Source organism: Ailuropoda melanoleuca, chromosome 13, assembly GCF_002007445.2.
Source record: "Ailuropoda melanoleuca isolate Jingjing chromosome 13, ASM200744v2, whole genome shotgun sequence".
Classification (NCBI taxonomy): domain Eukaryota; kingdom Metazoa; phylum Chordata; class Mammalia; order Carnivora; family Ursidae; genus Ailuropoda; species Ailuropoda melanoleuca.
In genome coordinates, this window is record NC_048230.1 from 43,161,792 (window position 1) to 43,177,845 (window position 16,054).

At 47.5% G+C, this 16,054-nt stretch overlaps 1 protein-coding gene across 5 annotated transcripts in view; it reads right to left on the bottom strand.

Moving 5' to 3' along the window:
• Window positions 1-16,054, bottom strand: part of TBC1D16 (TBC1 domain family member 16) — a 69,634-nt gene that overhangs the window by 13,332 nt on the left and 40,248 nt on the right. For all 5 annotated transcript variants that reach the window (XM_034640658.1, XM_019802356.2, XM_019802353.2 and 2 more), the window contains exons 4-5: window positions 1,839-2,000; window positions 686-833 (exon numbers count right to left, since the gene is read on the bottom strand). In XM_034640658.1, the coding sequence (XP_034496549.1) occupies window positions 686-833; window positions 1,839-2,000 (310 nt within the window). The remainder of the gene's footprint in view (window positions 1-685; window positions 834-1,838; window positions 2,001-16,054) is intronic.

A 16,054-nucleotide genomic window follows, 5' to 3' on the forward strand; every position in this document is an offset into this window, starting at 1 on the left:
CCCCCCCCCCGCTGCTGCCCCCACTCTCCCCGCGACCCCTGGCCGGCCGCAAAAAACGGAATTAATGCCTCATACGGCCCAACTTCCCTCTGCCGGGAGGGCCTGCAATAAATTACATGTGATTGGCCACAAACAAAGGGACCGCTGTTCCCTGAGCAGGGAGCCCGCCTGTCAGGTTGTCTCCACGGGCAGTCACGAATCCAGGGCAAAACTGCAGCTGACATTTAATTCAAAAATCAAAGGTTGCTCAATGTAGGGGGAAAAGCAAGCCACACTACTGTAATAAGGGGAGCCAGCAGGAGGCTCTGTGGGAAGGAAGGGGATCTTAAAGTCAGCCCCTTTCTAATAAGCACATACAGTATCTTGAACAGATAATTAAAGAGCTCTTATTACATTTGTATGTAGATCGAGCAAAATATGGCAGGAAGCCTTGTCAAAACATGATTTTCCAAGTGCCGAGCACTGACTTTACAAGAAGGCCCGGGCAGGCTTCAGATCCAAATCTGCTGCTCCACCAGCCACCCAGCGACCACAACCGCCAGGGGCCACCGAGGGTCACACCCCTGAGGCCTTGTGGGGGGGAGCCCTTGACCCCCTGTGGGCGGGAAGGGCAGGGGGCGGGTCTGGCAGCTGGGGGACTCCTGGGGTGGGGTCTCTTGACACCGCCCCCCGCCCGCCCTGCTACCTGGTCCTTGAGGTGCGTCTCAGCGCAGTATTTCCACCGCTGAAACACGTCAGACAGCTTGTCCAGGCCACCGTGATGGAAGTGGAAAACCTTGTACTGGCTCTCCCGGCTGGCAATGACCAGCTGGCCGCTGGTGCAGGCCTCGTCGCTGGGCAGCAGCGGCAGGGGGAAGGGAACGGAGTGATGAATATGGAAACACCAGCTTTTATTTCCAAGTATAATCAGAGGCCCCTATCGCTGACCTCAGAGGCAGGAAACAGGAAGGCCCCTGGAGTTTGGCTGCTGGCCACAGGGGGACAGCATTACACCCACACAAAACCCAGCACCCCCTTGGCTGAAGAAGGCAAAATAGCCCTCTCTTGGGGAGGCCGGGAAGGAGGACTATCCTGGTTCCCTGCAGGGCTGCCTGAGAGGCTTTGTGTCCCCACCCCATATGCTCCCTCCTCTCTGGGAGGTCCAGGGGTGGATGGCGTTGGGGGAATCCGATTTTGACCCCAGGGGGCAGGGGGCGGGCACTGAGAGAGCCTCCTCCATCGGTCTGGGATGGATTCCTCCTCTCATTCCGGGAGACTCCTCCACGGAAACTCATTGCACATCCAACAGGACCATCAGCCCAACCTCGCCTGGCCTTCCATAAATGGTTAGAATGTGGGTTGGGTCTGGGACCCTATAGGACACGCCTGCTTCGAGCACAGGTCTCCGGCTGGGGCTGTTCTGTGGCTGGGCTTCCGTGCATTTCAGGAGAGATCTGAGGCAGCCACGAGACAGGACACTAATAGGGATGGTCTGCCCACCAAGAGAAAGGGGAGCCTCCCTCCGGAAAGCCAGGGCCCCATCCTGCACACACAGGCCGAGCTGCAAAGCCTCTCTGGGGGTCTCTGTGCCGCCCCCGTCTGGCTATCTCTCCAAGCCAGAGTTTCAAGCCACAGCAGGCCACCATTGCCCTGAGGGCAGACAGAAGAGTCTGGTAGCTGCCCCGACCCGCTTCCTGGGGGCAGCCATCGTGTGGGGGGGTACCACTGCCCCCCAGCTTAGTGATGTCGGGAAGCAAACATTTGGGACAGCTGGCAGTGGCCCTGGATACGAAGCCCCGCCCGCCGGCACACTGGCACCACCAGCCACCGTCCGGGAAGCGGCCCGGAGGGGCTCTCACCTGAAGAAGAGGCGGAGGGAACGCATCTGCCCCAGGTCCACGCGGAAGACGCCACGGATCTGCTCCAGGGCACAGGCCCTCTGCGGCTCGTCCCAGCGCGGCGTCTGCAGGAGGCCGGTGCCGTCGGGGAAGCGCAGGTGGGCGTCGGCGCTGGAGGGGGAGCTGGTGGGGCAGGTGGTGTGATGGCCACAGGTTCCCTGTCCGTGCGGCCGTGGGGGCAGGGCAGGGAGGGTGTGGGGGAGACATTTCCACATGGGCCCAGGCGCAAACACACACACAGATGGGGCTGGAGACGCCATGCAGGTGGTGGGCTCTCCTCAGACACCCATGAGCGAAAGTGTGAATGAGTCCCATCACAGTCACGCCCAACCCCATTTTCGTGTGGAAGGGAAAGCATGTTCACAGTCAAAGGGCATCCCATGTCAACCGAGGCAGTAAGCTGCCCTAATGACAGACGAGGTCACCCTGGCAAGCCCTCACTGTGTGCCCCTGGGCAGGTCACCAAGCCCCTTTGAGCATCTGTGTCCCCAGGTGCCAAGTGAGGATAATGCCTGGGCCTTGCGTACAATCAATGGTGGCAGAACACGGGGCGCTGGGACCCTGGTCCTCAGAGCGCTCTATGAGAAGCTGTTTCGTGACCACTTTAGACAGTGTGGGGCTTTCATTTAAGTCCTGTTAAGTTCCTATTTTCCTGAAAAAACACTGGTTCTGTTTATGGTTTAGTAAGAAAGCATGAGGGTTATTGATACTCAAAATACGAATAATGAACCTCTATTAAACAGTCTAGGCCTGGCCCTGTATTAACCACTCCTCACGTGCATTTATGACATATAATCCTCACAATAATCCTTTGAAATGAGTCGTGTCATTACCCCCCCCCCTTGTACAGAAGAGGAACTGAGGCCCAGAGAGGTTAAGTAGCTTGCCCAAGGTCACACAGCTAGCAGGTGGTGCAGCTGGGAGGTGAACCCGAGCTCTGCGACCCAGGTCCTCACCAGCATATTTTATTGTCTCTAAGTTCCAAGTCCAGCAACACAGCCCCACTCATTCTGTTTTACTTATTTATTTATTTTTTAAAAGATTTTATTTGTTTGAGAGAGAGAGAGAGCATGCGTGTGGGCAGACGCAGAGGCAGAGGGAGAAGCAGACTCCCCACGGAGCAAGGGGCCTGATGTGGGGCTCGATCCCAGGATCCAGGGATCATGACCTGAGCCGAAGGCAGATGCTTCACCGACGGAGCCACCCAGGTGCCCTATTCTGGCTTTTTTTTTTTTCAAAGTTCACAAATTTGTTTAAAATCCCAGTTGCAAAATATTTTCTTACGTGGGTTTGGCCACACCACAGGTTAACCCCCATGGTTAAGTGCCATCTCTAGAGATTTAACAGCAAGATCTAGCAAATGCTCACTGAAATGCCACCAGAGTAAAGGCACGCATCAGTTCCAGGCCCCCGCCCCAGCGTCCGACAGAGATGCCACAGCGATCGCCTTGTCCCGTCCCCCTGTTTGAGCCCAGAGCATGGAAGTGTAGGAGGCGGTTAATCCCGAGGCAGTGCTTCCTCCATAAGGCACCAGGTCTCTCCACAAAGCCACTCTGGGTGGTTCGAGCACAATCCCTCGTCACTTGGAACTTCCTCAAAGAGAAGACTGGCTCTTTAGGAACTTTGCTGCTCCTAGAACAACGGTCCTGGTGTGTAGGATGCTTTTCTTCCCTCCTTGTCTCAGGAAGTGGGCTGAGCCTGGTCCTGCCCTTTTCGTGGGGGCCCTTGGGCTTTCTGATGGGACAGGCTCAGGTGAAAACAGGTAGCTGGATGGGAAGGGAGGCCCATGAGCAGGTCCACTGTGGCCATGCTGCAAACGTGGACCCAAAAAGGCTGAGGCAGTTGCCGCCTTCCAGAGTGGACCCTGACCGGGCCGCACCACACAGTTATTGTGTGCAAAACAAGGCGAGTCGTGGCCTGAAGACAGCCCCCCACCACGCCACTTGTGCAGCGTCTCATAATCTCCTTATTGAACAATGAGGCCCCAGCGGCTGGGAGATCCTGGGCTCCGCACACTTCCCAAGCCTGCCGGCCCATCCCGGGCTTGCCTCCAAACCCAGCTGGAGGGGGAGCCCTCCAAGGGTGGCATTATTTCCAGCCCCCTCCTCCAGCCTCCCCACCACCACATCACACGCACACAGCACCACCCCCCAAAACCTGCACACCCTTGCCAACACGCTGCTGTGGCCAGCTCACCCCATGGGGCGGGCCGGCTTGCCAGAAAACAGAGCCAGGACGGAGGGTCTCAGGACTCCCCCTCCACTGCTATGGCCGGGAACGCAGGTTCCCTGAGGGGAAGGAGCCAATTTCAAACCAGGGAGGAGCCCCAGAGACAGGGTCTGCCACACACCTTCCAGGGGCAGCTTGCCTCCAGGCAGAAGGCTGCTGACACCTGTTCACGACTCCTGAGAGGGAAATTATTTGCATTAATTCACTGATTGATCAATTAATTCAAGACACTATGCTGGGGACCTACCACGGGGGTGCCATCGACTTACTGTTTCAAAAGGCTCAGGATGAAGAAAAATAAGGGCAAACTTAGAAGTTTGGATATTTAAAAAATGTTAAAATCTGGCCGAAGTGGAGGTTTTCTCCTCCCCGCTCAAGCTTTCTCTGAAAAGAGACCCTTCCTCAATAGGCCAGGTATCTGGGGTCGTGGAACAAATGACTCCAAAACTTAGCAACTTAGAAACAAGCCCTCATCTGCTCCCAGTTCTGGTGGGGTGGGGCTGAGTCAGGCGCCCTAGTGGGCGCTGGGCGGCTGTAGCAGGGGCGGGGAGGTGGGGGAGGGGCTGGAATGGCCTCTGTCCACCAGGTCTGGGGGCTGCGCTGCCCGTCGGCGGGGTTTCTCTCCCCTCGCGGTGCCTCGCCACCTGTGCCTGGGCTTCCTTACTTGGCCGGGAGGACCGCCCAGCAGCGCGCGGAGAGGCACCTGCGGCCAGGCGTCCTGAGGCCAGGTCTGGACCCGCCTACGTCACTCACGCCACATCCCATTGGCCGAAGCCACTGGTGGGCGGGCCGGACTCGGGGAGGCGCGGGTGCGGGGGGGGGGGGGGGGGACGCGCACACCGCCCTCCGTGGGAGCTGCTGCGGAGAATCCGCGGCCCCGTTTTATCTCCGAGCACCTGACGCGCACAGGTTTCTAGGTGGAGAAGGAACTCGCCGTGTTCAGCTGTGACCGTGAGAGCTTTGCTCTTTTTCCTTTCTCTTTCTGCATTTTGGTGAGATCCTCGGAAAACAACAAAAACTAGGAGATGCTACGTTCCTTGGAGTTTAGTGTCTTTCTGGCTCTGTGACACATTTTTAACTTGCAGTATTTCGGGAACGACTGCCTAAATAAACCATCAGTTTCATTTTCATGCACCACACATAATAATTTTCTGAACAACCCAAGTCACACACGGCACATTTGAACACTCTTAAAACCAAACCGCTCTCCGTGTGTCAACAGATAAAAAATAAAAACTGTGCTGATTTCAATTTTCCCCAGATCTTGTTTCCTTACTGTTCTTTTTCCCCTGGCTTCGAAGTTCACAGACATTTTTCACGTTCATCCCAGGCTCGAGGATTAAATGACCGTGTCCTTTGCCAGGCCGGTACTGGGAGCTGGCGCTGAAGAAAGGCACCCAGACACGATCGTTCCCTCGTGGCAACGGGTCTTGATGGGGAAACAGATGTCACGCTAGGTGACCGAGGTGGCCATACAGTCATGTGCTATCACAGGCCCTACGCCATGGAGACGCAAGGCTTCCATCACTTTGTTTTAGTTAGAACCCGTGGAACCCCCGTGGTAGGTCCCCAGCATAGTGTCTTGAATTAATTGATCAATCAGTGAATTAATGCAAATAATTTCCCTCTCAGGAGTCGTGAACAGGTGTCAGCAGCCTTCTGCCTGGAGGCAAGCTGCCCCTGGAAGGTGTGTGGCAGACCCTGTCTCTGGGGCTCCTCCCTGGTTTGAAATTGGCTCCTTCCCCTCAGGGAACCTGCGTTCCGGGCCACAGCAGCGGAGGGGCAGTCGTGAGACCCTCCGTCCTGGCTGTTTTCTGGCAAGCCAGCCCGCCCCACGGGGTGAGCTGGCCACAGCAGCGTGTTGGCAAGGGTGTGCAGGTTTTGGGGGGTGGTGCTGTGTGCGTGTGACGTGGTGGTGGGGAGGCTGGGGGAGGGCCTGGAAATAATGCCACCCTTCGAGGGCCCCTCGTAATTTCTAAAACCTGGAAGCAAGCACGATGTCCTTCGGTAGGTGAATGAATAAACAAACTTCAGGACATCCAGACAGGGGACTATTATTCAGCACTGAAAAAAATGAGCTATCAAGCCATGAAAAGACAAGGAGGAACCTTGAATGCACATGGCTAAGTGAAAGAAGCCAGTCTGGAAATGATACAGACTGTGATAACAACTACACGACATTTATGAAAAGGCAGCACTATGGACACAGTTAAAGGCTCCGTGGTTGTCAGGGGTTGGGGGCAGTAGAAGGATGAACAGGCAAAGCACGGAGGACTTTTAGGGCAGTGAAACTACAGATAACCCTTGAACAACACAGGTTTGAACTGCATGGGTCCACTTCATGTGGATTTTTTTTCTCATAAATTCAGTCCAGTACTGTAAGTATATTTTCTCTTCCTTATGATTTTCTTAATAACATTTTCTTTTCTCTAGCTTACAGTATATAATACATATAACATATAAAATATGTGTTAAACGACTTTTTATGATATGGGTAAGGCTTCCGATCAGCAGTAGGCTGTTCGTAGTTAAGTTTTTGGAGAGTTAAAAGTTGTATGTGGATTTTTGAGTGTGTGGGGCTTGGCACCCCTAACCCCCACGTTGTTCAGGGGTCTACTGAACTCTGTATGATGCTGTAATGTTAGATATGGGTCACTTGACATTTGTTAAAACCCATTGGATGTACACAAGCGTGAGCTCTAATGTAAACTGTGGACTTGGGGTGATAATAATTTGTTGATGTAGGCTCATCAGCTGTAACAAATGTACCCTCTGGGGTGGGGATGCTGATAACGAGGGAGGATACATATGTGTCAGAGCAAGGGGTATATGGGAGCTCTCTCTACCTTCCTTTCAATTTTTGTATGAACCTAAAACTGCTCTAAAAAATAACATCTGTTAAAACAGAACAAGCCAAACAAAACAAAACAAAATGAGAAACCAAAGGATATATATATATAGAGAGAGAGAGAGAGCGCGCAAGGAGTAATTGCTTTAATAGGCAAAAATGTACATAAACCAAACCAAACCAAAACAAAAGAATGTCCAACAGAAAAGTGGCAAAAGGACAAGAAAAAAAAATTCACTAGAGCATAAATACAAATAACCAATAAAAATTTCATGTCCAGAGTAATGAGATAAATCCAAATAAAAGAAGATATTATTTGGGGGGAGGTCGAGGTCCATGAAATTGGCAACAACCAAAAATGACAGAATGTAGCGTAGGTAAGGGTTTGGGAAAATAGACACTCTTGCACAGCCAGGGGTGGGGAGGCCCTGCATATGGATCAATTTCTCTTTCTGGCAATTTACAAATAAGATTCAGAAGGCTTGAAAATATTTATACATTTTGACCCTTTACCTTGATTTGTAGCTATTGATCCTAAGAAAACAACCAGAGATGCCCGCAAAAAATACATATATGAATAAATACAGAAAAATCATTTGACAAAAATCTAACACTTATTCATGATGAAAATCATCAGCCATGTAGGCACACAAGGGAACCTCCTCAAGCTGATAAAAGTCCCCTGGAAACATTCTACAGTTAATATCATACTTGATGACTAGAGACTGAATTGTTTCCCCCATGATCAGGATAAGGTTAGCATGGCTGTTTTCATTGTTTCTATTCAGTACCACACTGGAGGCTCTAGCCTCTGCGTAAGGCAAAAAAAGAAACTAAACGTATAATAATCGGAAAAGAGGAAGTAAAATTGTTCCTGTGTGCAGACAATACAGTTCTTTATGAAAAATCCCATGAAATTTACAAAACAACTAATAGAACTAAGAAGGGAATTTAGCAAGATTGCAGGATAAAAGATTAAAGTAGACGAATTAATTGTATTCTTAAAAATGAGCAACAGACAATGGGCAAATATAGTGAACAAAAAATGCAATTTGTAGCACCCCCTCTAAAAAAACCCTACATAAAATACTTAGGAATAAGTCTAACCAATGACATTTGATACCTCTCTACTGAAAAACACAAAACCTTGCTGAGAGAAATGCAAGGAAATGTAAATAAATGGAAAGATATACCATGTCCATGGATTGAGACTGTTAATATTGTTAAGATGGTAATCTTACCAAACAATCTATCAATTCAACACAATCCCAATCAATATTCCAATAGGATCATGGGGGAGGGGTAGAAATTGAGAAGCTGACTCTAAAATTCATATGGAAATGCAAAAGACTTAGAATAACCAAAGTAATGACAAAAATAGAAGAAAGTTGAAGTACTTATCTGATTTTGAGGCTGATCATAAATCTACAGTAATCAAGGCAGTCTGGCACTGGTGAAAACACAGACTTTTAGAGCAATGGTACAGAACAGAGAGTCCAGAAATCGACAAATAGGATCAACTGATTCTTGACAAAGATGCAATTCCATGGAGAAAGGACAGCTCTGCCACAAATGGTGTTAGATCAACTGGATATCTGTATGAAAAACTATTAACATCCCCCCTTTCTTCATGTCAGATACAAAAATTAACTCAAAACAGGTCCCAGCCCCAGATGTGATACCTAAAATTATAAAACTTCCAGAAGAGTCCGTAAAAGAAGACTTAGCTACCTCGGATTAGGCCAAGGGTTCTTAGAACACAAAAAGCATAAGCCATTAAAGAAATGCTAACAAACTGGAAAATTAAAAACTCCTTTCTTTAAGAATTCACCATTAAAGAAAATAGAAATGCGAGCCACAGCCTGGGAGAAAATATTCAGAACACATACGCCCAATAAAAGATATACCCAGAAAATGTACGAGGAGCTCCTAAAACTCAATGGTAGAGTTAGACACAGATTGTTTAGATATGATACCAAGTCATGATCCATAAAAGAAAAAAACCTAATAAATAAGACTTTATTAAAATGAAAAATTTCTGCTCTTTGGAAGACACTGCTAAGAAAATAAAAAGACACATCACAGACTGAGAAAAGATACTTACAAAACACATCTCTGATAAAGGATCCGTATCCAGAATGTAAAAAGAGATTTGAAGTCAGTAATGAGAAAACACACACAATTTAAAAATAGGCAAAAGATTTGAAAAGACACTTCACCAAAAAAGGGGGGGGGCAAAAAACCAAATGAAAAGGTGCTGGACATCATTGGTCATTTTTTAAAAAGTTTTATTCATTTAAGTAATCTGCATACCCAACCCGGGGCTGAGACTCGTGACTCGAAGGTCAAGAGGTCCATGCTTTCCCAGCTGAGTCAGCCAGGTGCCCTGTGACATGGTTGGTCATAGGAGAAATGTAAATAGAAAGCATAACGAGATATAAGGAAGCAATGTGACCCACCACACACCCATGAGAAAGACTGAAACACAAATGAGAACCGAAAATATAGACGGCCGGCAGGATGGACATGGCTGGCAGGATTGCACACGCAAAAGCCACCTTGGAAACATACACTTACCACATGACTCAGCAATCCCACTGCTAGGTACTTAGCCAAGGGAAATGAACAATGCTCATCGAAGAGTCTGTGTGTGCATGCTTACAGCAGTTTTACTCATAACGGCAAAGCCAAGAATCAGCAGATCGGTCTTTCTACGGGTTACTGGATACACAACCAGTGGTACGTCCCCACAACGGATACTACCCAGCAATAAAAAGAAACAAACCATGATACACGTAACAGCATGGATGAATCTCAAATATATTGAGTGGAAAAAGGCTAGACTCAAAAGGTTCTATGAAAAGATATTCAGCATCATTAGTAATTGGGGAAATGGAAATTAAAACCACAGTGAGCTACTCCCACACACCTGTTAGAATTAAAAAGACTGACCATGACCATACCAAGTGCTGATGAGGACTTGAAGCACCTGGCACTCCCATACACGTGGCTGGTGGGAGAGCAACACGGGACAACCACTTTGGAAAACTGTCTGGCAGTTTCTTAAAGTTAAACACCACCCACCAGATGACCTGGCCATTCCGTTCCCAGGTATTTACCAAGAGATGTAAAAACCTACGTCCACACGCAAGACTTCCATGTAAGTGTTCATAGGAACTTGACTTGTAGTAGCTAAGAGCAGAGAACAACCCAGAAAGTGAGTGGAGAAGCAGGTGAATGAATAAACAAATTGTGGTTTATACCTACAATGGGATAGGACTCAGCAATAAAAATGAATGAACTCCCAATTCATTCCGCAACAATGTGGATACATCACTAAATCATCACTCGGACAAAAAAAAAAGTACATACTGCATGATTCCATTTATATACAATTCTAGGAAATGCAAACTAATCTATAGTGACAGAAAGCAGAAGACTCATTTTGGGGGCGGGGGCTGGAGGAAGGGATGGATTACAAAGAGACACAAGGAAAATTTGGGGGTGATGGAGATGCTTGTTAACTTGATTGCGGTGTTAGCTTTACCAGTTGTGTGTGTGTGTGTGTGTGTGTGTGTGTGAAAACTCAGCAATTGTACACTTCAAATATATACAATTTAATATACATAAATTATACTTCAATAAAGTTAAAAAAATACCAATATTCAACTCAGGGCTACTACTGAATTTCTAACAACAGGAGAATATTTTAAAGATTTTATTCATTTATTAGAGAGAGAGAGAGTGCATGAGCAGGGGGAGGGGCAGAGGGAGAGGGAGACACAGACTCCCTCCTGAGCACAGAGCCCAATGCAGGTCTCGATCCCAGGACCCTGAGATCATGACCTGAGCTAGAACCAAGGGGCAGATGCTCAACTGACTGAGCCACCCAAGTACCCCAACAGGAGAATATTTTAATACATTGTGGCCCATTAATATGATACAATGCCATTAAACATTATGAAACATTTTATAGAAGTTTTTAAAGAACAAAGACAACGCTCACACTGTTATCTGAAATGAAGAACGTAGGATGTAGAATTATGTGAACCATAACGATATGGTTTTATATATAAGATATATTTATAGATACTTTGTATCTATATAAATATATTATCGAAGTAGAAAATGGCCCCCAAATTACAATAATGATCATGTCCAGATGGCATGATTATAGTTTTTTATCTTGTTTTTTATTTTATAAATTTTCTAAAAGTAATAAGGAATCATTTTGATAACTGGAAATAATAAGCTAATCTTGTATACTTATATCATTTTTTTTTAACAAGAAGCCTATAATGGTTTTTACACTGAAAAACCGATAAGGATAATTTCATGAAGAAAAAAAAAATGAAAGGAAAAGGTCAGGTGTAAATAACTGAACATCATCATGGTTACCATTTATCAGTGGCTTCCTAGGTGCCAGGAGTTCTGCTAATCGAGGGAGATATTATTAACCCCATTTTACAGCTAAGGAGACTGAGGCCAGGAATGATGTCCTGACCTATCACAGATGGTAAATGGCTGAGCAGGGATGGATAGCTGGGTGTGGCTGACCGGAAGCTCCTGACTCCTATGGCATATGACTTCCAACACGAGTTGGAACAACTTAAAAGAACAAAAAGGAAGATACAAAGGAAAGCAAAGGCATCTCTTAAAGGATGCCCCTAAAAACCGTCTACTCCTCTCCTCTGCCCCAGGCTCCTGGCTCGGAAACTGTCAGCCTTCACATTCTGTCCACCAGCGAAGCCCCAGTCCTTAGCACGTAGGATCATGTCAGGTTGCATCGGTCTCCTACAGCTGCGGTAACAAATCACCAGCTGCAAGGCTTAAAACCACAGAAGGGTCTCCCTCACAGCTCTGGAGGCCAGAATCTGAAATCAAGGTGTCAGCAGGGCCACGATCCCTCTGAGCGTCCAGGGGAAGACTCTTCCTTGGCTTTCAGCTGCTGGTGGCAGCCGGCAATCCTTCCTTGCCTTTCCTCGACCCGAAAGATACATCACTCCGATCTCTGTCTCCATCATCATGTGGCTCCCCCCCTCCATGTGTGGGGGGTCTCTGTTTTCTCTTCTTATAAGGACACCAGCCATTGGATCAGGGCCCACCCTAATCCAGAACGACCTCGTCTTGACTAATTACATCTGCAAAGATCTGATTTCCAAATAAGATCATATTCTGAGGTTCCAAGTGGGTCTGAATTTGGGGGACATTATTCAATCCAGCATATCCTAGGTAAACTGGACAACTCACTGCCTTTCCACCCCGTGAGGTCCTCTCTCCGTACATTTGCTTACCGGGTCCCCTCCTGGGGGCTGCCTGCTCTGTCTGACTATTCTTTTCACTCTCCAAGGCCCAGCTTCGATACCGTTTTATCTGTGCTGCTTTCCCTGAATCCTTGGAGAAGCCGCTAAGCAGAGTGCCTGCCATGTACCAGGTAGGCAATATATGCTGCCTTTCCTTATTTCTTGGGAAATCCTTAGAAGTTTATCTTTCTCTTTCATGTGTTTTGTCTTTGACTTTGGATAGAGTCACTTGCTGATGCTCAAACCAGACAAAAACATCCCATGCACCTGACATTCTAGGCCCTTCTAAACACTCCTCATGAATACAGACACAAAATTCTCAACAAAATGCTAGCAAACCAAATTCAACAACATCTAAAAAGGATTATACACCATGACCAAGTGGGACTTATGCCAGGAATGCAAAGGTGTTTGAACATATGAAGAGCAATCAGTGTAATACTCCAGATTAACAGAATAAAGGACAAAACCCACACGATCTCAATAGCAGCAGAGAAAACAGCTGACAAAAATCCAACACCTTTTCATGAAGAAAACACTTAGCAAACTAAAAATAGAAGGGAACTTCCTCAAACTGATAAAGGGCAACTATGAAAAACCCACAGCCAACATTATACTCAATGATGAAAGATTGAAAGCTTTCCCCTACGATCAGGAACAAGACAGGATATCCACTCTCTCCACTTCTATTCACCGTGCACTGGAGGTCCGACTCAGGGCAATTAGGCAAGAAAAGAGATAAAAGGCATCCAGATTAGAAGGAAAGAAGTAAAACTATCTTTATTCACAGATGACATGATCTTGCACGTAGACTATTCTTAGGAATTCGAACGCCCACACACAAAACCTAGCAGAACTAATACATGAATTCGGCAAAGTTGCAGGATGCAAGATCAATTAAAACAAATTAATTGCATTTCTCTGCACAGCAATAAACAGTCTAAGGTGAAATTAAGAAAACAATTTCATTTAGGGGCGCCTGGGTGGCACAGCGGTTGAGCGTCTGCCTTCGGCTCAGGGCGTGATCCCCACGTTATGGGATCGAGCCCCACATCAGGCTCCTCTGCTATGAGCCTGCTTCTTCCTCTCCCACTCCCCCTGCTTGTTCCCTCTCTCGCTGGCTGTCTCTATCTCTGTCAAATAAATAAATAAAATCTTTAAAAAAAAAAAGAAAAAAAGAAAACAATTTCATTTAAAAACACACAGACACACACACACAGACACTCACACACACAAGAAGTGCAAGACTTGTACTCTAAAAACTACAAAAACATTGCTGAAAAGTTAGAGAAGACCTAAATAAATGGAAAGTCATCCTGCATTCATGGACGAGAAGACCTCGTATTGTTAAGATGGCAATAGTCCCCGCACTGATTCACAGATTCAACCCAATACCAATCAAAATCCTACTTGCCTTTTTGTGGATGATGACAAGCTGATCCTCACACACATATGGAAATGCAAGGGACCCAGAACAGCCAAAACAATATCGAGGAAGAGGAACAAAATTGGGGGGGGGCGCTCACGCTTCCCAATTTAAAAACTTCCTACAGAAACGCCTGGGTGGCTCAGTTCTGACTCTTGATTTTGGCTCAGGTCATGATCTCAGGGTCGTGAGACTGAGCCCCGTGTCAGACTCTGTGCTGGGTGTGGAGCCTGCTTGAGATTCTTCTCCCTCCTTCTCTGCCCCTCCCCTCCCCCCACCTCACACACACACTCTCTCTCTCAAAAACAAAAACAAAAAAAACTTACTACAAACTTCAGTAACGAAGACTGTGTGGTTCTGCTGCAAGGACAGATGTATCGATTGACGGATCAAATGCAGAGTCCAGAAAGGAAACCCATACATTTAGGATCAGCTGGTTTTCAACAAGGGTCAAAACAATTCAGTGGAGGAAAGAAGAGCTTGTTGTTTCCTTGTTTGCTTTTTAACAAATGATGTTGGGGCAACTGGACATTGATGTGCAAAAGAATTAAATTGGACCCCACCTCACACCATTTATAAAAGTTAACTCAAAATGGACCCAGGACCTAAATGTAAGAGCTACGACTATAAAACTCTTAGAAGAAAACAGGCACATCGGTCCTCATGACCTTGGATCAGATCATGATTTCTTCAATATAACATCAAAAGCACAAGCAACCAAAGAAAAAATAGATACTTCGGATTTCATAAAGTTTAAAAGCTTTTATGCTTCAAAGGAAATTATCAAGAAAGTGAAAAGACTTTTGATGGGATAGGAGAAAGTATTTACAAATCACATATCTGATAGGGGATTGGAACCCAGAACATATAAAACCCCTCAGAATTCCATGATGAAGAGACAGGTGAGCCGGCTCAAACGTGGGTCTGTCCGAGCAGACATCTGTCCAGTGAAGACACACATGGCCAACATGCACGTGAAGAGGTGCCTGCTGTCACGAGGCATCAGGGAAATGCAAATCAAGACCATCACGAGACACCATCTCACACCCACTAGGGTGGCCAGACCCAAAAAGATGGATGACAGTAAGTGTTGGTGACGATCTGGAGACACTGGAGCCCCTGGGGGAAACAGTTTGCAGTTCCTCAGAATTTAAACACAGAGTTACCGCCCAGCAGTCCCACGCCTAGGTACATACGCCAGAAAACCGAAAACACATGTCCATAGCACAACGTGGACAGATGTTCACAGCAGTATCACCCACGGCAGCCCCGGAGGGGAAAGGTACAGATGTCCATCACCTGAATGGGTCCATCCGTACAAAGGACGGCTTTCGCCACAGAAAGTAATGAGGTGCTGTTACACGCCACAACGCTGGTGAACCTTGAAAACACACGGAGAGAAGCCAGTCACAAAAGGCCACAGCTTGCACGACCCCATCTGTACCAAATGCCCAGAGCCTGTTAATCTCTACAGACAGAAAGCAGACTTGTGGCTGTCAGAGGCTGAGGGAGGGAGAGGAGGGTTTTAACTGCAGTGGGGATGGGGTCTCTTTGTTGGGGTGATGAAAATATTCGGGAATTAGTGGCGATGGAGGTACGACTTTGTGAATGTACGAAATGCCACCGGGTTGTGCATTTTAAAGGGGGACTTCTGTGTTGTGTGAATGATAGCGTGATAAGAAGAAGCCACCGGTCCCCGTTCTCCCCTGCCTGGTTCATCTTGTACGTCTCCTCGCAAAGGCTCTTGCACCAAGCACGACCTCAGAAAATACTCGTTTATTCAACACAAAGTTCTGGGTGCCCCCCCTGTGCTGGGGACGGCTCTGTGTGGTCCCTGCCGTGTGGAGCTTCGAGCTGGTGGAGAATGAGGGGACAAACACTGCAAGGAGCTGGCTGTGTCACGGGCTGTTCCGGGGGCCATGAGCCCAGTGGCGGGAGGCAGAGGGGCTGGGGGTGGCCACTCCAGAGCAGTGGTGAGGTGGGCCCCGGAGGGGGGGAGGGGGAAGAGCCAGCAAAGCAAAGAGCCCAGGGGGAATTAGTACACAGAATAAGCAAAAGATGTTGGAAAAGGCAGCTGCCCTTGGATCTGTCCTACTGCGAAAACCGCACTGCCCTGGAAACAGAAATTCATTTGCTCTCACTTTGTTGAGTTTAACTTTCCTCCTAGTGCGGGCCTGGAAATGATCTCATATTGCAAATAATTTTACATGAAAAGACACTCCCTGTAATTCTTTTATTGCTTAAAATTTGCAAGTAATAAATAAATTCACTTTTGTGGTTCAAAATTTTAAAAAAATAGTGCAGAGTCAGCAGTGGAAGTGCCCTTCCGGGCATACCCCATACCCCGCCCCACACCCCCCCCCCCCAGAAG